The 24735-nt window shown below is 40.7% G+C and overlaps 1 protein-coding gene across 1 annotated transcript; it reads left to right on the top strand.

Annotated features, from left to right (window-relative positions):
• The first annotated feature begins 132 nt into the window (after positions 1–132).
• Positions 133–24697, top strand: prrt4b (proline rich transmembrane protein 4b). Its single transcript, XM_084909438.1, has 4 exons — positions 133–243; positions 8416–9556; positions 15266–15388; positions 22006–24697. Exons 2-4 carry the CDS (start codon positions 8509–8511, stop codon positions 24036–24038), a joined length of 3204 nt encoding a protein of 1067 aa, XP_084765564.1. The 5' UTR covers positions 133–243; positions 8416–8508; the 3' UTR covers positions 24039–24697.
• Positions 24698–24735: the final 38 nt, after the last annotated feature.

Here is a 24735-nt window from a genome sequence, read left to right on the forward strand (position 1 = left end):
CACAGGCATTGTGATGGTGGCCACACAGTGGACTACAGATGCAAAGAGTGAGAGAGATAGAAAAATACAGAGAGACAGAGAGAGAGAGAGGGAGAGAGGGAGCGAGAGCAAGTGGGAGGGAGGGTGGGAGACTGGAACTCTGTTCCACACAGGCAAACCTACATAGGCTCAGAAACACGATCTCGCCTGCAGCACTCACACTCGAACACCGCTGGCTGTGGATCTTATTTCATACATCTGCGGGTAAGCACCTGACATGTTTTCACCGTCCTTTTCCTCCCTCTGTCTCTCTCTGTATGTGTATTTTAATCAGGTGGTCTTGACCAATAATAAGGGATGTGTGGATATGACTCCTATAATGCAGGCAGTTGCATGCTGGTATACACACTCTAGCTGCAGTTTTACACACTGATACTCACAAACATACTGGATTTCATCAAACATATATAAGAGGAAGGGTTGTGGTTGATGCTGGTGTGCAGATTCTTACTAACATCTGGATTTCAAAGATGAGTAAGGGCTAAATATATGTGTATGTGTGTTCCTGTCAGTGAGGCGTCTGGATAAATCTGACATATAAAGATGTTGGCATCTGCAATTTTCACTCTTGTGATTTCGTTTAGCAGTTGTATCTATTTTCACTCACTTTGTTATAGAAGGGTGTACAGATGTATGTATGTGCGCTTTGGAGTTAGCAAACCAGCAAATGCTCTTGCAAGAATCGATTGTTTTTTTTGAGTGTGTGTGTTTGTGTGTCAGACTGCCTATTTACATGTGAGAGCAACACGCTCCAAGAAGCCGAACAGCGTAATCCAGAAGGTGCTCAAATTCCTGGGATTAACAAGACGTCTTTGGCTTCAGCTGTCACCATGGCAAAGGCAGCCTGTGGAAAGCCTGTGTTTGAAAGCGTCCTCTATAATAAGCGGGTTCACTGCATTCATCAGTTCTAGAGCTAACACAAGCATTAACCCACTACAATGTCATTCTCAATCAAGAGATTGATGAGATCTATCTCAGGGCTGGTCAAACTGGGATTTTTTTTTTTAAAGAGGTGGTATTTAGAATACATTAGAAAGATACATTAGAAAAATACATTAGAAAAAGAATGCCAGAACCCAAAGATAATGCCCTGGAGTGGAAGCCCTGCAGGTGAAAATAGCAAGGAATTAATCTTGTTTGTAAATACAGTGACTCAGGATGTTGTTTGGTTGTCAAGCCAACGGGACTCGGTTGGGAGTCCAGCTTATGATGCTGCCTATTTGGACACATGTGGATGGGTTTAGCTATTCTTAGACATGAGAACAGCTCTCATTATGGTCAATAATGTCCAGGCACTATTGACTGGTTGCACAATTCCATTTGTGCACATGTTGCTGCGAACACATTAGTTACAGTGTAGGACAACAGATGGAGAAATTATTTTAAAATGATGACAAATGAAGAAAGATTAAAATTAAACAGGGGCAACTGTAGCTCAGGAGATTTGATGGTTTGATCCCTAACTCCTGTAGTCTGTATGTCCTTGAGGAAGATACTGAAGCTCACATAAGCGCTTGCTTATAGATTTATCACTTCTCTCCCAGTGTTGTTGCAAATACTGAATGATTGTTTATAATGTCTATATTAGGTTTATCACAAGGAAATTTGTCTTACTTCCTGATCTAATAGAAATAATGCAGATTTAATGCTGCTTCCCACTGTGTCTGACTTCTTTGCCTCTTCCAACAACAGTTCCTCTGGTTGCCGGAGCCTAGAGGCAACCAGTCACAACACGGGTGTTTTGTCACTATTCTATAGGCTCTGTGCAATCAGAAAATAATAATTTAAGGCAAAAGGGTTGTGCAGTTAACGACAGTTCTCTTAAAAAATTGTCTGGGAATCTTAATAAAATTCTCGCTTGTGCTCTTTTGTAAACATAAGACTACAGTCAGCAAGTGGTTGACCTAGGCTACTGTGAAGACAGAAACTTTGCTTTGCCTAAAAGGTTACTATTTCCTGGCCACAGTTATTAGCCAGTCACTGCTAATTTGAATAAAAACACAGTATGGCATCATGGCGACGTAACCACACACAAGATGTTGAAACGCTACTATGGAAGCAGAATTGCAAGTTTTTTTTAGTTTGCAGTATTGTTATGGCATTTAATGCCACAGTATTCTTATTACACACCATGAGCAAAGACAATATAGTAGTTGTGAAAGATAATAAAGGAGGGTAAAGTATCAGAATATTTGCATATGAGGCTCTAAAGCACAATAACACAAATTTTTGATAGTCACACATTCAAATCACCTTGGTTGTTCAGTGCCTGCTTGATATGGAAAGCCTTCTAATTCCCAAGATTTAAAAATAAATCCTTTCAAATTTAATACTTAAGTTTGCTCTTTAGATGGGAGATGGAGTTGCATTTGAAAAACAGAGGGCCCAAAGGCACGTGGGAGGACGCACGTGCACTTGTATGCTATTGCACCTACACATAACCATGGAAATAATACTAGAGTGAAAACTAGGGCTTGTAAATATGTACACCCACACAGCAGACTCAGAAAACAACAACTATCACACACAACAGTAGCCATTTGCAGGGAGGTAAATTACTCCATTATCCTGGACTATGTCATTGATCCTCAGACCTTCCCGCACTCATAGAGGGTTTGTTAAATAGTAATGACGCTGGCTGCAGTCAATTCATCTCTATTCGTGACTGCCCTCGCTATAGAGTCTCTCCATTTCAATCACTCTAGAAAGACCCAAGCCTCCACTTCAGTTACAAGGTTTATATTTCTTGTTTGATTAACTTAAACAAAATTTTGAGTGCACTGATAACAGAAGGGGTTGTCCTGCGATAGTTCCAATTAATTTAGAAACAGCATATGTTTCATGGAGAAACGTGCTGCACCACATTGAAAGCTGACTGCGTGTCAGGTAGCTAATGGTCCCAGAGAAAATATGAGGTATGTGCTTTCTTGTAAACACAGACACGCTGAGACTAAAATGAAAGCCAGGAGTCTGTTGACAGTCTGTTGACAGAGTTAATAAAAGAGGTTCTGGGCAGCAAACTAAAATGAGCATCAAGGAGACCGCTCTTTGATGCTCCAAGAGAGTTCGCTCTCTTGGACTAACAATGTCACAATCGAATGTCAACACGCTGTTGTTCTTCTCCTCGCCTGCCCTTGTCTCTTGTTCTCGGTCCATCTTTCTCTATCTCTGCTCCATTGAGCACACTACAGTGCCAGGCTCCCCACCATCTTTGTCAGGAGCAGTGAGACAAAACGCCAGCAAAATAATAGAAGGGACTTGCATATTCCCCACAGCCACTTTTTTATAGCTCCTTTCCACTTGCTTGACTGCCTGTCAAACCAGACAATGCCTACAGCAGGCGTGTATTTGATGTGGGGAAGAATGGTAACAGGAATGTTAAAGGCAGTGGCATTAAAGCTCAAGCTGAGTAGGATTTTGGAATAATTGGTGGTTTGTAGTAAGATTATAAGATTGTTTAAATTTGACTCTGACAATTTGTGGTTGAACATTACTTGTAGGCTGCTTTGTTTACATTTTAAAGCTTCAGTTTGGCTTCGGTTTTTATAAGGTCATGTGAGAACATGCACATGAAATGTGTCACCCGCAAAGAAATACTACATGACTGAAGTTACCCTCACCTGTAAACTGCTTTATGCTGTTAATTATTGCTTAAGTATTGCTTTTCTCTCACCGCTCTCATCTTTTTTTTCTTTTCTTTTTTTGGCTCTGACAAACCTATTTTCTCACCACAAACCAAATTTCCGATGAATGGGGCGGCCCATCTGGCATCTGCCTCATTGGTCCTTTAAACTTTAAGGCACTTTAAGGCTACGTCCACACGTACACGGAAATTTTTGAAAACGGAGATTTTCCGTTTTCGTTTTAAAAAATAATCACGTACCCGGGTAAAAATACCCGGGTATGTGTGGACGTAGCCTAAGACTTTGGCTACGTCCACACGTACCCAGGTATTTTTGAAAACGCAGATTTTTCTATGCGTTTGCACCTTTCGTCCACACGTAAACGGCGTTTTCGGTCACTGAAAACGGAGATTTCTAAAAACGCCTGCCAGGGTGGATATTTTCGAAAACTCCGTTTTTGCATTTACGTGTGGACGAGAAAAACTGAGAAAACGCAGCGTCAAAGGTGTGCGCATTTTTTGACGTCACACTGTGCGCCACGTTATTGTTTCAGTGAAATGAATTTCTACAATACTATTACTGTTAATTGTACTCTCTGCAGTGTTTAAATGCTTACATATACACAGTTACTGTCCCTCCACACATACGACTGGGTTCTGCTTCTATGCGGCATCTTTGTTTACTCTTTCCCACCGAGGCTTCTAGACTTCTGATTGGCCAACATTTCTGCATGGTTAGGAATATATCGCCACCTGTTGCTTTGGCATGTTCCTAGCAGAGTTTTCCTTCATTTCTGCCTTTACGTGTGGACGGGATTATTTTTTAAAACGAAAACGGAAAATCTCCGTTTTCAAAAATACCCGTGTACGTGTGGACGTAGCCTTAGTTGGAAAGAAAATGTTTTTTTTGAAATATAGTTCAAAACGAGGAAACACAGTTGCTAGAAACACAAATTCAAACGCATGCAACCTTTGCTGTGTATCTCCTGGACATCCTCTGATATTATGACTTGAAAGGTAATTTTAAAATTTTACGTATGTTAGATACAAGAATAATCCTGATGTTGATGAATATGCATGAAAAATGTCTTCGTTGTTTAATCCAAGATCTAGCAAAGTATTAATTCATTCATTTCATTTATTCATTCATTTCAGGCACAACAAAATACATATATTGAACATAAAGTGCACAAAACAAAAAACAAAAATTACCTGAAAAGGAGTGGGACGAAGAAAACTTATTAAATCCCACCCCTATACTCACTCATCAACAAAAAACAATAAGCTTCCCACAGCTACGCCCATCGTTACAACCAAACAAACCATCAACAGCCCCGGGCACATGCAAGCATCTCAACGGCAGCTCGCAAACAACAATTAGAACCATCATAACTAAATACAGAATATATAATAATTATAAATTGCGTTACCACAGGTAACAGGCAATAATAATTACATAGTGACAAGCACACATACATATACATGCATACATATATATCTACACACACATGTACATATATGTACATACATACGCACACACTTTTTTTTTTTTTTTTTGGAATCATACCAGCAATGGTAAGAGAACAGACATTACAGAGCACACTAAAACATCATTGAGTATACTGTGACCAGACCAACTGTTTGTAGAGGAATTTAAATCTATGAATATTTTTGCATTGTTTCAGTTGTAAACTCAGACTGTTCCAGATTTTCACACCACATACAGACACACAAAAACCTTTACGGGTTGTTCGAGTTCTGGGTAATTTGAATTCCCCGAAGCCTCTCACATTATAAACCCTTTCTCGAATTTCAAATATAATTTGTAAATTTATAGGTAGAAGTTTATTAAAGGCTTTGTATAAGATTATAGATGTATTGTAATTAACCAGATCCTGGAATTTAAGTAACTTTGCCTGAAGAAAGAGTTTGTGAGTATGATCTAGATAACCAGCCTTGTGAATAATACGCAGTGCTCGTTTCTGTACTGTGACTAATGGATTAGTTGTATTTTTATATGTGTTTCCCCACACTTCCACACAATATGTAAGATATGGAAGAACCAGGGTACAGTACAGAGTACGAAGTGCATCTTTATCAAGGTATGGTTTCACTTTGTTCAAAACTGCGAGGCTTCTGGAAATTTTGGTTTTTATGTGTCTGACGTGTGGTTTCCATGAAATTTTGTTATCAATTACGACTCCCAAAAATTTGTTTTCACTCACATTATCAATTGGTACACCTTCAATGATAATTGGTAATTCTATATTATATTTTAAATTACCGAAAAACATTGCTTTAGTTTTATTTATATTTAATGATAATTTATTTATATCCATCCATTTTTTAATTAATTTTAGCTCCCTGTTTACGGTCATTACAAGCTCAGTATAATCATCGCTACTGAAAAATATGTTGGTGTCATCTGCGAACAGTATGAGTTTAAGTACTTGAGAAACATCAAAAATATCATTTATGTATACATTGAAAAGTTTTGGTCCCAACACTGACCCTTGGGGAACACCACATGTAATACCAAGTTTCTCTGAGTGGTAATGCCCTATGCTAACATATTGTTCCTGACCCGTTAGGTAACTTTTTAACCAGTTACCAGCTTTCCCTCGAATACCATATCTTTCCAATTTATCCAATAAAATTGAGTGATTGATTGTGTTGAAGGCCTTTTTGAGATCAACAAAAATACCAACTGCATATTTATTTTTATCCAGTGCATTAGTAATTTCTTCTACTGCCTCAATTATCGCCATTGAAGTGGTTCTTTGCGTTCTGAAACCATACTGACCAACATTTATTATTTGATGTTTTTCAAGGAATTTTTCTAATCTTGAATTAAAAAGTTTTTCTAAAATTTTTGAGAATTGAGGCAGTAGAGAAATAGGCCTATAATTGGTAAAACTGTGTTTGTCATTACTTTTGTATAGTGGTATTACCTTCGCAATTTTCATTTTTTTTGGAAAGTATGCTTTGAATTGCACAACTGCTTCCGGTGAATGGTCTGAAAAGACGATATCATAGCAAATATCATGATTATTCGAGAACTGTGCAATCGCTACGCTAAGGGAAGTGATCGTTTTACACTCGACATGAGTCTACATGAATTTCCCATTTACCACACTGCAGGATACTAAATGAAAGTGATACTGAAGTGAAATGTGAGAATGTTAACCAAAGTAAATTATACATACTAACCCGCTGTGTAAATAATTGATGATTTATACATCAAATCAACAAAAGGGCAACTAGGGATGAAAGATAATTTGCCCCATGCTTCAACTAGATGTTTTTCCCTTTCTCTAAGCCTTTAAAACTGCTGTCAGAATGTCTTGAAGAATTCAGGAGAGTGCAAGCGTGGGTGTGTGGATCTACTACAGAACAGTACATGTAGGCGAACAAGTTGTACTACTATGCAGAGTCAGATCCATATTCATCTACAATCGTATCACTCATATCACTGCATGCATGAAATGCGACTGTATGCAGGTTGGCTGGGGCAAGCTCGAACACACAGCCATCTAAAAACATTCTCACCTCCTTGGAATTGGATTTTCATGCTGTTCAGTCAAAATGCTAAAAGTGGGGAGTGTGTGGGAAGCTTCATGTTTGCCCCCCCTTCCAGTTCTCAGTCTTCATATCTAAGCATCTGACTGTGTGCTCTGGCTGATTTCATTCCTTCGGGCAGGGAAGAGAAGGGCTGATGGCTGGACAAAGCCCTGCTTTCCTGATCAGACGAAGTAATCCAGAGACATCGGGATAAGCAGTGGCTTATTGATCTAAATTGTATGCGTGCTAAAGAAAATGGCAACACTTGAGAGATCAAAGTTAACAGGCAGTGCTTTGAAAAAAAAAGAGGGATAAAAATAAACTTGTCATAGCGGAAAAGAAAAGCTGACAATGAAGAGGAAGTGTGACGTGACTGATAACAACAACGAGAGCACGGTAGAGAAGCTTGACTGTGATAGCAGTTTTCTGTGAATATTGATGCTTTTTTTTTTTAACTCCCAAACAAAAAGACCATTCTCCACTGCTTTAAAGAACAAATAAATCTGAGATTGAAAGAGAGCAAGACCAAAGCTGGGAGTTATTGAGGAGGGAGTTAAGTAAGGCTATGCATACAGGTTGTTGTTCTCACAGGGGAAATTCCTTGGGTGCTCCAGTCTTTTCACTGAGGCAACAGGCTAGTGACTTTGAACTATTCAATGCTCCACAAAAGAATAAATGGTCTTTCTATTCTTCTCAGAGTCTAACCTCCCCCCAACCCAACTCTTATACATTATTTCTCAACCACTCCTTATAGAAGAGGATGTATATGAAAGGAAGTTCCTTCTCTAATTCATCAGTCCATGTAACAGCCCAACCGCTGCAACACAGTGAGCATGCGAGCAACAGCATGACATAAATACTGACCACGGCATCTGACAGAATACCGCTAATTGTGGGGTGTCCATAATACTTAAGCTCTTGTTGTGATTTGTGGCGGCTGACGTATTTTTTAAGCCTGCTAACTTCAGCAGTAGTTTGTAATGAGTGGCATCGTTTCTATACTTTTTTTTTTTTCAAAAATTTGCTTTACAGTCTGGAAAAACAGCTCAAAAGCAAGTCATGCTCTAAGAAAACTCAGCCTTCCAAAAAGTGAACACATGCAAATTCTATCAAGTTTTCATCAACTCAAATTTAGCCGCCAAAGAGTGGATGAAAAGTGTGTCACTGATGTCCTCTGTGTTCTTGTCTTCTAGGCCATATTTGCTGGCAAGGCAGCCGGACCCATCTCAGGGAGCAGGAGATTGGAGAACAACATGTGACGGATCTGCACACCACTTGTCGAAAGCATGCTTCGCCTCCACTGGACCTTGGCATTCTTCTTTTGGTATTTTTTGCTACTTCACAGAGAGGCTGCGGCTGACGAAGAGGCCCCCTGGGGATCGACGGCATCAAGTAAAAAGCCACCTGAAGATAAAGTCAGCTCATATTGGTGGGCCCCGGCTCTGCCGAAGCTCCCTTCCCTTCCCAAACTGCAGTTCGGTATTCCCTTTTATGGGAGTTCAGATAGTAAAGAAGAGGTAGCTGCAGTGACCACACCTGCCAAAGGGCTGACAGAATCAAATGATCAAGTCCAAGAAGGCTCAGGATCTGGAGATGAAAGCATTTTTGAAGCATCTCAGTCACCCACCACTTTGACTCAGGGGCTCCTAACCAGCGTGACTAAGATAAGAAGCGAATCACCTCCCACAGGAACATCAGATTCTCCACACAGCAGCATAGTTCTGAGCGACAATGATACTCTTGTTTCCGACTCCTACTCTCCCACAAGCGTCTCTATCAGAAACACTCTGTTCACCAACAGTCCCACCAGCACTAACGCTCCTGAACAGAATGCAACACATACCCACCCACCATGGGACACAACATGGGTAGCTGAGCCCAGCGTGAATGCCACCGCACAACACCTTCAAGAGAAACACAGTGTTACTCTGGCGAATAAAGATTTTTCTCCAGAGATCTCTTCAACAATAGCACCAGAAACCACAGTTCCCACTGCCTTGACATGGGCAGTAGCTCAAACCACGACAACAAACCCAGGACTCGTGGAGACCGCGCTGACCATGGGACACAATCTGGGGCCGGCTGCTCACACTGCTACCCCAGAAACAATATTTAGCAGAGAACCACAAGATGCATCTGTTAGCATTACCCTCCAAGCTGGAGACTTCGCTACATCAGAAGTCCACACAACTCAAAGCAGAACTGAGGCCAGGTCGTGGGCCATGGCAGAGGAGCCAGGGGTAATGTCTAGTGCCCCGGGGATCGATCATAAACCAGTCCTGGAATCCACAACAAGCACAACTCAGATCCAAAAGGTTAACTTACCAATTGGAGGTAAGCAAAGTTAAATCAATAGTAGCTGGATTGACTTGAAAGATGTGATCAATCATGTGTTGACAGGTCTTTAGTGTTCAATAAATGGCTGTCAAAAAGGCTGCAGACAGATTGGCTTGATCGATGACATGTTTGACATGGCAAGAAGTCAAAGGTCAGAAATTTGCATAAAACCCAGATCCAGATGAATCCTTGTAAACAGTCACTGAATACGAGATGGAAATCAGCATTAAAATTATTACACGATATTCAGCATTTGATAAATGGATTGCATCTAACTGCCAGCGTGATGATGGTTTTGAGAAGTGAGAGTTGCTTAATAAGTAAAGCAATCAAAAACATGTTGAAACCATTGACAAAATGACACGTCTTCATTATATTTCCAAAGCATCAAGGGAGAAGAAATGATCAGAATGTGCTGAGTAAAGTGTTGTGGGTGGTTAAAATGAGATTTCAATTGTTTTGTTGTTGTTTACTGGTTAAATCTATACCCCAAGTTAATTTTGCATTGCACAATTGCTTCCAGTGAGTAATTTGGGCCACCCTACTAAAAGAAATTATCTCTTTAACAACCTATAATGTGTTTTCATCAGCAGATCAACGCCAGCATTGCCTATGCTAAAACCAGAAAAGGGAGGTTATTTTGTCTAAATGTTGTGGGGGTTGCTGGGTGAGGAAGGGGGAAGAGGAGTTGCTCTCCTCGTGCGTATAAAGCGAAAGATGTTAATCTGAAATAGCTTCTGGTAGCCTTTATGTCGCAGGAGACCCTGACACGACACCGAGGCAATACTTTCTTATCCCTGGCCCATCCCCCAACCACTGGTGGCAGTCTGGGGTCTGAATACTTAACGAGCCCTCGGAGGGAGATCCTCCTCCAAGTACAGACACATTCATCATGTGGGGTCAAAGGTCGGTCCTGAAAATGAAGAGTCGATTATTCTCAGCAGTTGTTTGGTGGATGGGTACACACAGCACTGTCCTAGCTTGTTTAGGACACAACTATTTTCTGTTTCTGCAAATAGACCAGATATATGTTAATGTTGGAATTTACTTCAAATATAATTTTTAAGTTATTTATAGAGTCCAATTCGGCAAAGGAGTTAGATGAAGTTAGTTGGATTTAGTTAATTTAAATCACTAACTGAATACATTTTAAACTTAACTTTAGATACTCACCAATTACAAATATATTTAAATGCTGCGGTGTTTATACTTACCTATTAAAAAAACATCAAACTTGCCATTTGAGTAGTTTTCCTCCAGTTTTTGTATTTTGTGTGTTTATCACAAAATTGTAAATGTCTTCATTTGTAATTTTCTGAGCACTTTAGTTCTTCAAGCTCAAAAGCTCAAGATCAGCCTTCGACCTTGAAGTGCAATTGTTTTGCCTTGTGCTGTTTACAGATTTGAGAATAGATTTTTGAGCTTCATCAAGATGCTTGCAGTTTATAGTGTTGTTATGTTGAAATCTTGAGATTACAGTTCTTCCATGAATGTTTTTTTTCCACAACAGCAGTGTTGGAATGCAACCATTCCCAATCCCATATCACCCAGTCTGCTTTGGCTGACAGTTATTATGTTTTGTCTGCTGTGATCAGTGTTGTCTGCACTTGTTTTTCAGCTGTGCGTGGTGTGGTGGGATACAGCACAGAAGGTGGGTGGGGAGGGCTGCTGTGTTCATGTATCAGTATTCTAAGCGCACGCTCAGCGAAACCACCGCCTCTCCTGTGGGACCATCCGCTCGCCGTTGCTGTTCATGGATGCTGAACATGCTTCTTGCCATTTAGTCTCCTCCCTCCTCTCTTATGGCCATGTATTTTCTCTCTGTACAGACGCAAACCCCTGTCACCTCGTTTCATGGATAAAAATGTCGGCTGTTGCTTTAAAGGTTGAAAATGCCCTGACGAGAAGCTGAGAAGCTTCTGATCATTCACAAAGAAACGTAAACCAGTAACATAAGACTAACTGATGTGCTAGTGGACTGGAGTCATGCAGTGTTTAAATTATTACACATTACCAAAGGACACAAGTGGAGATTAATAGGAAACTAACAGCATAGCAGCTCTGTGTTATCATACTTTATCCTGATGTGAGCATGCTATCTGTGTGCTGTAATTTATTTGAAAGCTGCATGGGGTGAATTGTTTCAGGTGTTGGACACCTTCGCCACAAAAGGAAAAAAACACAGGGGGGGAGCTACATTGATCGAGGGAGCGTTGCCCTTGAGGAGGCTGTCAGGTGTAAAAATAAAACAGCAATGAAAACAGCCATAGCAAGGTCAATTATGAGAAGAGAAAGTGGGGGAAAGAGAACTGAGGGGTGAAAGTGTTGGTTTTCTCAAACCACTGCTGCTAATTTTCATCCAAAAATCTGTCTTTTACCCTGCTGTCTTTCCTTTCCTCCCTGTTTCCATTACCGCACTAACAGTCTCATTGGTGAGACTAGACCCTTAGCACACTCCATTAATACCTGCAAGGATATATTGTCTCTGTGATCCAAGCACTGTACCCAACTACTAAAGCGTGGCCAATGACAGAGTAATTGATTATGGAAATGGATACAGAGCATGTGACATGAATATCTGATGGCCTTTTATAGATTTTACATGGAAATCGGGCTTTAGTGCAAATAGAGAACACTGCTGGGGCTTACATATTATGCTAATCTTCTCAGGCTTTACCAGCCTGTTTTGTTTTTAGGATTTGACTCACAACTCTTAGGCTGAATAAACTCCATGAAAATAACTGGCTGAGGAACATATATTAAGCAATGGGGGTGATTTATTACTCTAGCCCAGACTGATTTTAAAGTAAGAGATGCTCTGGGTTCCTGTGTAGCTGCCTTGAAGATGAACCAAATTAGCAACAACGTGATGCAATTTTGTGCAAGTAAGTCACATTAGAAGCAAAATTCAAGATGAGAAACTTTATTGCGCCACTGTTATGAAAATAATTATTAGTAAATTTCTTACAAACCATTGCATTCATTCGTTTCACAGTCACACAAGGCTTTTATAGATAAGCAGAGAGTAATGGAGTGCAACATCATCTCCTGTTTATCATTTCTGGTAGCTAAAGATAAAGGGAAGCTCCATCATCACTATACACTGTGTTATTGTGGTACACTTAAACTCGCCACGGCCGCTAATTATGTTTATTTTTATTTTGGGTGGCCATAAATGAATTGAATTATATGAAGCTATAGCCTGTGGTGAGGAAGGCAGTGAGACATTCCTTTTCTGCTGTGACTGAAAAACAACTGAATGAGACTTTAAGGTCACGGAGACCAAAGAAAATTATGGATGTACTAATTAGGTAGAGGCATACATGATAAGTCAGCAGAGGTATGGAAAGTTGAGCTGTTCAATAAGAAAAGTGGAGAGTTAGCACATCCATAGTTAGCTCATACATCCCTGTCAACTGTCTACTGTTTTATTTTGCAATTTCAGCAGTCGCTTTAAAAAGCTGGTCATCAGTTTGTGATGAGCTACAGATCTGAGTGAACTCTCTCGTCACTCTCTCTTTCTCGTTTTTAGCAGATCTTGTTAGACGTTGTTATTTACTCGCTGCCTGCACTGCAGATCTGTAGTGATTTAGATGTGGCGTACATACACATAGTATTAGCTCCCTAAAAAAATCAAAATTATGAGTTGAACTTAACTGTGAAAACTTTTACAACAATCAGAATAATAACAAAATTGCAGTGAGAATATATTGCTTACATTTCTGGCAACACAAAGTAATAGCCCGCTAAACCTAATAACTGGTTGCATCACCTTTGGCAGAAAAAAACTGCAATCAAGCATTTGTGACAACTGGCAATGAGTCTTTCACATCGCTGTGGAGGAATTTTGGCCCACTCGTCTCTGCAGAATTGTTTTACTTCAGCCACATTGGAAGGTTTGTTGAACCTCATGCCAAATCACCTCAGTCGGATATCAGCCTGGACTTTGAGTAAGCCACTCCAAAACCTTTATTTTGTTTATATGAGGCATTCAGAGGTGGACTTGCTGGTGTGTTTTGGATCATTGTCTTGCTGCATTACCCAAGTGAGCTTGAGCTTCAGTTCATGAGCTGATGGCTGGATATTATGCTTAGGGATTTTCTGGTAGAGAGTAGAAGTCATGGTTCCATTATTACAGCAAACCCTAACCCCCGTTGGGACAGCAGTAGGATAACCTTACCACTAAAACCACTTTTTTCCCCCAAACTGACCCTAACTGGAAAATGAGGAAAGTGAGGCCTGCAGTTCTTTAGATGTTTGTGACCTCCTAGATGAGTCACTGATGCAGTCCCTGAGCCTGGTTGTGCCTGGTTTCTTCCTGTTAAAAGACAGTTTTTCCTTTCCACTGTCGCCAAAGTGCTTGCTCATAGGGGTTCATCTAATTGATGGGGTTTTCTCTGTTTTCTCTGGATCACTGCAGTGTCTTCACCTTAAAATCTAAAGCACCTTGAGGAAACTGTTGCTATGATTTTGCACCATATAAATAAAACTTAACTGAATTGATTTGCTGTCCCCTGCCTGGCTTCCACAAACAGAGCTAGACCAGAGAAAAAGCCCAGGACATACAGAGTTTTATACTATTATTTTAAAAACTCATAATGTTAAACATTAACAAGCATAGCAAGCGTATGTAATGAAATAAAAAGATAATGTGTAACATGTCCTAATCAAATACAATATTTTTTCCCTACTAATCATTTGTTCAGATAGACCACAATATAATAACATAAGCAAAGAAGACACTTTAATAGTATTTGAAAATTTAACTCAAAAACTTAAAATACAAACTTGTAGTGTGAGATACTGCTGTGTGGGTGTGTACATGAGCTATATTGTCTCTTTTTTTTTTCTTACTCTTTTTGGCTGAACTGTAGCTCTCGCTGTGTGAAACCGATTTATTGTAGGACTTTTTAAACTAACAGATGACTCGGGTACTATCTGCTTGACCTAGATTAGTCTCTAAGATAGAAGGCATTGCCTTGTAGCTGTTCTGATTTTTTTCACAACTCATTATCTTCCACTTTATTTGGTATTTTTTTCATTAATATTAATTCTGAACTTATAGCCTAAAACTGTACCTGGTATCCCTGGCTTCATTACATAGTCAGCTCATTCGGTTTTCCCAACAGGTTCATTCAGCGCTCTAAATCTTTTCTTCTGTCTTTGTGACTGTTGTAACACACAATTCCTGTGTGGGTGGGTGAAAATATTTTGTGATTCAACCATACTGAGCTAAAGGGAAAAGAACAGTATGGCATTTTATTAACATTAGCATTCTCTCTCCGTCTTTCTTGCATCATTTTCCTCTTTGTCTCCTTTATGGAACGCAGCAGCTCTAGACACAGTATGGATTTGCAGTGGACCAGGATGTACACACCCATGCACATACACATAAGGATGTCAATGTAATTAGACCACACAGGCCTATTCCACTGTGCTATGCTATGGATGACTGAATACAACTAAGTGGGTGATAGGCCGATCCCTGACAGAACTGGGTTAAGAAATATAGTTCTTCCATTTGCTACAGTGTTAAACCTCAGATGTGCTTTGAGCAGAGAACAGAGAGGGTTAAGTTTTCTTTTGGGTATGCTAATCTCTTTAACTCAGACTACTGTAAAGATGCCAGTGCTATTTAAAATGCTATTTTAATTAAATTGATCACTTTGAGATCTCGCCTAGGTTAAACTGCACGTGTCTCCCCAGATCTGCCAGGCAAAGAGGATAAGGAGGATGAGAAAGGTGTGGTTCAGTCGACTGCAGACGATGATGGTGACATAAGTTTGGCAGGCATTACCACGCCGTCCAATGAGCTGCGACAACAGACAGGTGAGCAAACACATCCCTCGAGATGTAAACAAACACTGTCTTCCTTCAAAAATCTAATCCATTTTAGAAGCATGTGTTTGCACTGTCATACTGTTAGGAGGACAAGCACAAGTCTGCATGCTGTTACTTTCAGAAGCCATCCTCTAAATGTTTGCGTATGTATAAATCTGTCAGAAGACTGGGAGAAACAATTACCTGCATCTATTGCCTGAGGCTACTAATTGCTTCCAATGGGAGGGGAAAAAAGTGCTCATCCAACAGATAGGGAGCAATGCCCAACCACTGAACAGACTTCTAGCTTCTAAAATACACAATTATTGATCCAATGATAACAGTTTCTATTACAAAAATAAAACACGCAGTAGTGCAAATCTTGCTGGCCAATGATTATCATCATTAGTCATCTTTTTTGCATTATAACAAAGCAATATCCACTTTTGAATTAAATAAAGAGAATGAAAAACGTAGAAATAAATGCATTAATTGCATTCTACTTGGTCGATGTGGATTTTTTTATACTACAGTTGTCTGGAACCATGCTGTCAACAGTTTTTTAAAAAAGTAATTTAGAAACATTTGCATCTACTTCAAACATTTCCACATGTCACTGGTTTTTATTAATAGCACGAATCTTTACAGCTCAAACAGGCAAAGTCTGATGGAAGCATTTTGGCAAGCGAGTACACATAGAATAGTACTCACTAGGCAATCCAACATTGTAGGTCACTGTGGTGCTAATAAATAATAATAATAGCAGCAATAACAATAAGAATGCCTAGGCTATACAAAGAACACGCTACAACAGGATCAAGCCTCTTTTCATCGCCTCTCTTGACATTAAAAAGAAAAAAATCAGATCAATTGTAAGAATGTGATACAGTATAAATGTGAAATTCACATATTAGTCTAATTATTTGTAAATCATATACAGCTGATTTCTGATCAGATATCTGTTGAAGAGATTCACTTTCAGCCCACTTCACAGAAGCAGCTGTAACCCACATTACCTCACCCAGAATAGCCGATACTGTCAAGTGGTTTTCAAAAATAGACTTCAAATGTGCCACCTGCTGAATATGGCTCGCAAGTAAGTAAATGAAACAATAATATTACTAGTGTGCATATCTGTTATTTAATAGTGTTCTCCCTAAAGCAAAGCAAAAAGCAAAAAACAAGAAAGAAAAATAAAATAAAATAAATGTGCTGATGAGAATGTCTGCTCCGCATAAAGTTATCATAAAATCTCTTCTGTTTGTGTAAGCAGGCCCGCTGCATTGTGTAGAACTGTTTAAGTGAGAGATAAAACCTCATTTCTCCATGAGCTCCCACGAAATTACTTTTTCTGAAGTGAGCCAAATTGAAGATGAAGGCGATCAGAAGAAAACTACATGGGTCCCTTAGTTTAGTGATACAGAATCAACATGCCGTGAATTAAAGATGGGTGTGGGGTAGCTGGAGTCCACGTATCATCAGAAGAACCCTTCTACTTCATTATCTTAGCTGGTAGACATGTGAGGCCCCTCAGGTGAGACCTTTGAGGGTTTATTAGTAAGGCTGAAAGCAATGAAGACATAAATACAGCCCTGTGTACCAATATTGTTCTCACTGTGGGTTTGCTGGCTAATTTGTTTTGTGGCTGAACTGTCGTAAGAAAGCTCTAGGACCTTTTTTTTTATCTACCTTGAAGTGCTGGTAGTAAATAAATATTAGCTGTACAAAACAAGATTTTTATGTTTTGTTTTGTTTTTGTTTTTTCAATTTTGTGTGGCTACGGGTAGGGCTGTGTGATATGACCAAAATCTCATATCCCGATATAAGAATTCTATCATCCCGATAACGATATAAATCACAAAAATGTAACATTTTCTGTAAATTCTGTGAATCCCGGGCAGCTCGACTTGCGTGAAGTGTTTCCAGCTGCGCGTCCTTTACCCGGAGTCGAGTGTTTTAACCGATGCATGAAACTATACATTTTTAGACATAAGTTGTAACGGCCGCCGTTTTCTTTGTATTTATTACACGGCGTGCTGCGGGTTGCCTGTTCTAGCGTTTGAGTCTAAGGTTTATTTTTTAGCACCTGACGGCTCTTTTTTACTTCTCATCCGTTAATAAGATGCTCTTTCACGTGATTCAGTTTATTTTGAAAAGTCTCAACATGATGTTGAGCTTTATTGTGAAAGGTTTATGTGGAACATAAACAAGCGGACACGCGAATGTGTTACCGTCGCTGTTGCTAACGACAACGCATAAAAACAGGCGCTTGTCCGTCAGTAGTGTGATTATATTACATATAAGAAAAAGAGAGAACTTTAAGAAATTAATATAGCCACTACAGTGACCATCAAAACGATGAAAAAATGTTGCCGTAAACAGTTTATTTTGCGACACCACGAAACAAACGATAGCGTAAAATGAAACGATAGACGTTTTTATATCGTCATCCGATATATATCGTTATATCGAACAGCCCTAGCTACGGGGATGCCAGTTGGTGGATTGGTTGACTCCTGAATGAAATGCTACTAGTCTAAAAAGTAGGAATCTTCTAAACATTTGTGACTTTCCCCTACTTTTTTCCCAAGCCCCACCTAGAAGTTCACATCTGTGGATTTGGAACTCGACTGGATGATTTAAATACTTATGTTGCATAAAATCCTGAGTGTAAACCTCCCTCACTAGAGTTCTGGTTAGAGAATGGCAAATAAATCTGAAATCTCTTCTCCCTTGCGGCACTGTCTTGTGACAACCATAAGCAACCTGCACTGTTTCACAAGTAACTATAACGACAAGCAGCTTGCTGCTGTCACATTTTTGAAATCTGTTGTTGCTACTGCAATGAAGGCAAATAATTATTGTTACATAAACCGGAAAAGATGCGAAAATTATCCATTCATTCAGATTCGATGCCTTGTCTTTGTGCGGAGGTTTTGTCTGAGCTCCAGAGGTGACACAGCTTTATTACTGAACGTTGCCATGCTAACACAAAAATGCTGAACATTGTGAAGTATGGGAGCACTGTCACTGTAAGCATTTTACAGTAGTGTGCTACCATTAACGGTGAGCTCAAAGCACCATCTTATGTCTCACAGAGCTGCTCATTTTATATCTGTGATCCCAACAAGCAGAACAATTCTCAAGTAATTAAAAGATTATACTTTGTTTTTTAATAGTTCTAACCCCTCAGAGTCCACAAAAGACCTCTTAAAGTCTTTCTGTGTAAAAGGTTCCCAGCATAAGAGGCGAGAGTGTGTCAGAGGCAAGAGTGAGCAGCCGCCGGCACATACCAAACCCTCCTGAGGCCGCTCAGTTGGCCAGCAGCTCAGATGGGACTCTTATTGACACGAGGAAACAAAACAGGGCGATCATTCAATACCCATCACGTTTTCCACTCGGCCTGCCCCAGTGGAATCCAAGTCATTGCCCTGGAAAGCAGACAAGTGGGCACACAGGTCATTGACATAATGCATATACTAAAACACACCTACTTTATCAGTGGCCGCCACATTCAGAATGTCTGCAGCCATGGGTTTGTTTAATACTCGAACCACATTTCCCACACAGCGACTGTGTTCTGTGATAAGATGACATAGTTGGAGTCAGTGCGAGTACATAGACTGTTTCTATGCTGCTAGTGCGATAACTTTTACAAGATTAAACATAATTTTATCTTATTTTTATTTGATAATAATGAGTGTGTAAGATTTGTTTGCTTGTTTTTTGCATTTTGCACTGATGCAACATGGAATTTGAATTAACCAGTTAACCAATTATCATTTCACTATACTGGAGAAAGGGTTACTGCTGACCTTGATTAATCTTTAGATATTTATTTATGCTTGCTGCATTGCACCAGTGCTTGTCAGCCCACCACATTTGTCCAGACTTGAATATCGTGTTACAGACATTACACATTCCCAGACAATGACTTCTAATGACACTAGTGAGTGCTGACTTTTCCTATAATGGCATCATGAGGTTGACTTTTGCAGCACTGAGTGCTGCACAACTAATATTGCATGTCTTCAGCATTCCCGTTTTGTCAGACTAGCAGTCCAAAAGTCAAGGGTACTGTAAATATAATGAAACAGAACAGGGACGGTTATGAAAGTAATAAATGTTTGACCACTTGTATGTCAAAAAGGTGGTTTTATTTCTGTCCTTTTTTTAGGCAGATAATCAAGATTTCCTTGGAGCGCTTTCAAATTTAAAGCATGTCTCTGTTCCACACCCATCAGGGCTTGTGTTTATAATTCAGCCATTCTGAATTATGGCAAATTAAATGTCAGCATGGAACAGGATGTTTAGTTCTATTTTGCTTAACAGACTTAATGGTTGCACAGCTTGTACTTAGCAGAGCAGAATGTGGTGTGAAAGTGCTGACTGCAGACTTGCACATCTAAATCTCTTTCCTGCTCTTAATAATCCAGCATCATCATGAGAGAGAGAGAGATGTGTAACAGAGCCACGTTGAATGCATCTTGCTATTAAAGCTTCATCAAGACTTAAGTGAAAAAAACAAAAACAAAACAAAGCCACTCACAAAAATCGATCCTTGCGTTTCCGCCCGCTGCTCTGGATCAGCTCAGGGTGTGAAATAAAACTGCTGCATCACATTTAGAGATGCAGAAGTGAGCCTGCGGTGGGCTCGTATTTCCTCAGGCTTGATGTTTTCATCAGTACCTGGGGCTGTGACTCAGCACTGAGGTCAGGAGATAAATGTGAATAATGACAAAACAAACACAGGCAAACAGCAGAGAGGTGCTTTTGCTAAAGCGCTTGTGAAAGTTTTTTTCTGCTCATAGGGATCTGATGATGGCTTTGTTCACAAGTAGCTTACAAATCCATGTAAATGCAAGGATTCACACCCCAAAATGAACGCATATACAGACACAGGTTTTATGGAAAGCACAAAATAAAGGAGTTTTCACGTTAGAGCAAAAAAAAAAACCAAAAACTGCTATTTCCATCTGGAGCTGCTGACATATTAAACGTAATAGAAACTGCAGCTGCCATACATTGAATCTATATACTTGGAAAAACACCAGGAAAAGCACAAAAATAAAGCATGGGAAGAGACTTGTAAAACTCAGGGCTGTCAAAGAGAAAAGTGGATTTGGTAAAGAAAACTGTCCCTGTTCAAAAATAACAAGCCCACCTATGGGAGTTTCCCTGTTTGCAGGCGGGAGTCGAAGGAAAATCAAAAACAAAAGAATGAATTAGGTGACCAGGACAGGGTGGGATGGGAAACACAAGAATATAACCCATAAAAGACATGTGAGAAAGAGTTCAGAAAACCACATGAATTCCGCTTTTATTTTTACTCAGGAAACAAATTAGACATCTTCGGCCTATAGGCAAAGATTTGGGGGGGTTGCGGTTCTGAAGTCTACACATTCATGTTCTTAAACAGGCGTTTAACATTACCACCGGATATAATGGATTCTCCAGTTAACGCTAGATGCGTTTCAATTACTGTTGCAGACCAAAGTAGTGGGAGTGCCTTTTATCTGCACTTGGGCAATATTTTAATCAATAAAAACATCACTTTCTGACACGTAAATGATTCCAAAATATATCTATGAGTGTGCACTGCATTAAATCTGCCTGCTGTGTGATTTAATAGGCTGTCAGTTTATCCTGTCCATTTGTCCCTGTCTCTGTGGTCTCTTTTAGCACCTGGATTTTTATGGTGGAGTTATTGTCTCTGATAAGCCTGCAGCAGAATGACTAATGATCCTGGGTGTGTGTGCAAATCCCTGATATGCAGTTAGAAGCTGTTTCTCTTCAGCTGCATTTGAATTCATATTCTTTATAAGCTTCCATTGTTAGCATGGGTCCTTCTTTTTTTGTTGTTGTTTTGCTCTTTTTCATGGTGAACGCAGTATCGGTTGTGCTTTATGAAAAAGAACAAGCACCAGTATGTGGAGCTCAGTGATGCCGAGACTAGAAGGCTGAAAAAATGTTTGTCTGATTGCCCATCTGTGAGGCATTATGCTGTGTGAAGTGCCTTATGTACATCTTATTCGAGTAATTGAAGTGCATAAACATGTACAGGGTAGATGAGCTTTGCAGACGTCTCTGCAAATTTTGTACAAACACACATATGCATGGCTACTCCTTAATTTACAAAGCCAAGCCACTTCCTTTGCAGTGCTAAAACATGTCTAACAAAATCATAATTAACTATAGCTGCATGGAAACTCCAGATGGCTTACGTAACGCAAGAACTAGCTCTTGTGGTTCGGAGTGGGCTGATCTCACTCACACACACTCACATCACGCACCCACACTCAGCCACACATGCATACCTCTGCTTTTGGGCCTCGCTCGGTTTGAACAGCTTATAAGATTTTACACAGGATTAGCACATTAGGAGAACTTTCCCCATCCTGGGCCCGAGCCCATTTGTTTTCTGACTCAGATAGTTTTACTATTAAATGCTTCTGTGTATTCTCATTAGAACTCCATTAGTGCATTTTCAAGTGATATAAAAGTGTCCGTACACGTTTACAGCTACTGTCAATTCAAAGTTTATGCATTTTCTTTTTCTCTGTTTTTATGAAAACTCATTCAGTTATTAATGTTCCAGAATCATCTCTACTTTTTTCTTTTTATAGACCTTCCCACTGAAACTCCCCATATATTTCTGTATACTGAAGACTGGATGTCCACCTCAACCAACGTCGCTAAAGAAGGCTGTAATCGCTCCACCACCACGTGGGATTCCACAACCTACATGGACATTAAGCCCACAGAAAACGCCACTGCCATCAACCAGTCAAGCAGCCCCTTTCTGATCCCAGCTCCACCGATGTTGGTGCCCTTGTACACGGACTGGAACAGCGCTATGGCCACGTGGGGCCTGGCCTGGGAGGCCCACATTTACGGCGCTGGTTGCGTCTTTGCGATGCTGACGATTGCCTCAGCACTGAATCTGCTCTGCTTACCACTGCGATGCCCAACTGGTTGTGGCTACTTTGCTCTGGTTAGCCTGTTCCTATTAGCTGCTGGTTGTACCAGGTCCTTCTCACTTCTGTATGATGCCTATGGCCACGAGGACCGACTACCCTCCACAGAGGCCTCACTGATGCTCTACGAAGCACCGTTTCCCTGCCTCACTGCAGCTTTTGGTCTGGTTTTCCTTCTCCTGTCCATGCGCTCACGGATGCAGCTTTCCTACTCGGCCTTTCAGAGACCCTGTTTCCTGGCCTGCCTGGTTGTCCTGCATTTTGCCGCTGCGTTTGGTCCAGTTACATTTCTGAAGTTCTACCAGCAAAAGCCTCCTCTGTGCCTCTTTCTGTCACTCATCTCCCGGGGAACCTTTGTGGCACTGGCAACTTTTCTATCAGCTGCCTATTTTGTGTTCTATATCTACGTGCGGGCAGACTCAAAGCACATCTACCACCTGAATAACACATCTCCAACGCCTGCTGAGCGCTACAACCGCTGCCCTTTTGCTGAAAGCAGGGAGTGGGATCGTGCTGCTGCAACGGTGTGTCTTTCAGCATTGTTTTCATTGGCGTGTGCAGGACTTCAGTTATACGCAATGCTCAATGCAATGGGTGTTGTGGGTGGAGCGGAGGTCTTCCATCCTTGGCCGTGGTGGGCGTTCCAGTTTAGCTGCAGACTCTGTGAGCTCGGGGTTTGTCTCACCTTAGCCTTAGTGGTTGCACAGCCAGTTTATTGTTCTGACCACCTTCCAACTGCTGGAAGTTGTTGGACCGAACTGTTGGCATCCAAGTCACCCATCCTGCCTGGAAGCTACCAATGGACCCTGAGTCAGCAAGAGAAGCTAGCTATTGTTGACACTATTGGACTTGGAGAGACTGAGAGTCTCCCGCTTTACACTCTGGTGGACGAAAGACTTGGCAGCAGTCTGAATGGCCTGGACCTCCTCTACCACAGTAACCGGGCTTTGGCTTACCGAGACCTGGACATGGATTTACAGAGTTCAGAAAAACCTGAAGATACAGGTGGCAGAGAGCCTTCAGGTGCATCTTCATTCACCAGTGACTCCACCGCAGACCTACGTCCACCTTCACCCATCAACCTACGTCGCAGCATAGATGAGGCGCTCTTCAGTGAGGCCTTGTTTCCCATGAGCCTCTTCAGCCCTGCTAGGCCTTTTCAGTGCAGTGACCAATCAGTAAACAAGCACTGGACACTTCCCAGCAACGGACTCTGTGATCCCGTCTCTGCCGACGCTGGCCTTTATCGGACCTCCTCCTGCGTGGAGATAGCCTCTCAACCCCAGCCACCCGAATCTGAGGGTAATGGTGTTGAAGGTGCTCCGCCATCTCCCTCCCTGAGCTCTTCTTCCAGCTGTTCATCACCTGAACGATGGAGGGGAAGCTCTTCCTCCTCTTCCCTCTACCGAGCCTCTCTTGGAAGCTCGCTGGTCCTCTGCGCAAGCCCAGAGAGACATGCACGACAGCTTCTCCAACAAGGCGGCACAGGTAACGTGGCATCCTCTGGCCACCAGGGCCATGCAGACCTGCAGAGGCACTATCACACATTGGGAGCAGCCTCACAAGAGAGCCTGGACCTAGACACGTCGACAGAGGCAGACCGATCTGTCCAGGAGGAATTCATCAGTGTTTGCAGACAAATCGATGCTTTGAGCATCTGCAGTGAGACTATTGATTTATGAAGTAGTCTGGTCAAATGAGGGTTATACTGAGGACTTTAGGGTGACTACTATGTGCAGCAAGCTGACTGTCCAGGAGTTTTACAAATTGATAGTGCATGGTTAGCGGTGTATACACTATGGAAGAGCTACAGCTGCCAAAATATAGTTTTTGAAAGGCTTTGTTATGTGGTAAAAAGATAAAAGGGTCTAAGTGCCAAGAATGTCAAAAGCCAAATGGTAATTTGTAACTTTTACATGTTTGATAAAAGCAAGTGACATTTGATACAGTCGTTTAGTGAGTGGTGATCTAACAAGAACTGATTTGTACAAATAATTTTATCGCATTCCAACATTCCAATAGATAGTACTGTGAGTGAAATAAGCACTTATTAAATACTACTGAAGTCAGACTCCTTCCAGTTCTACAAAATCATCAATTCTCATGTCAAATGAATGGGAGTCAAGTATTTCAAGCTTAAAAAACATAAACATACCACTAAGCTACGCATTTGCAGTTATGATGCAGCAGTGCCCTCTACTGGTATTAAGCACAAGTTATTTGTCACATGCTTCTATATAAACAATCCAGACAGCATATTAATGACCAGCTTACTAACTTATTTATGTTCATCTATAACTTTGTCAACATATTGTTTAATAAAGATTTGTTTTTATAGTAAGTTTGCTTCTTTTATATCTTGAAACAAATGACTTGGTT

This window comes from Perissodus microlepis, chromosome 17 (genome assembly GCF_051167445.1).
Source record: "Perissodus microlepis isolate ML-2025 ecotype Zambia chromosome 17, ASM5116744v1, whole genome shotgun sequence".
Classification (NCBI taxonomy): Eukaryota; Metazoa; Chordata; class Actinopteri; order Cichliformes; family Cichlidae; genus Perissodus; species Perissodus microlepis.

What these genes read in the sequence shown, in the direction of transcription:
- prrt4b (XM_084909438.1), top strand. Translation starts at nt 8,509, where the DNA reads ATGCTTCGCCTCCACTGGACCTTGGCATTCTTCTTTTGGTATTTTTTG. An exon ending in GGTTAACTTACCAATTGGAG is followed by an intron (nt 9,557 to 15,265) that starts GTAAGCAAAGTT and finishes GTGTCTCCCCAG; the next exon opens with ATCTGCCAGGCAAAGAGGAT. An exon ending in TGAGCTGCGACAACAGACAG is followed by an intron (nt 15,389 to 22,005) that starts GTGAGCAAACAC and finishes TTCTTTTTATAG; the next exon opens with ACCTTCCCACTGAAACTCCC.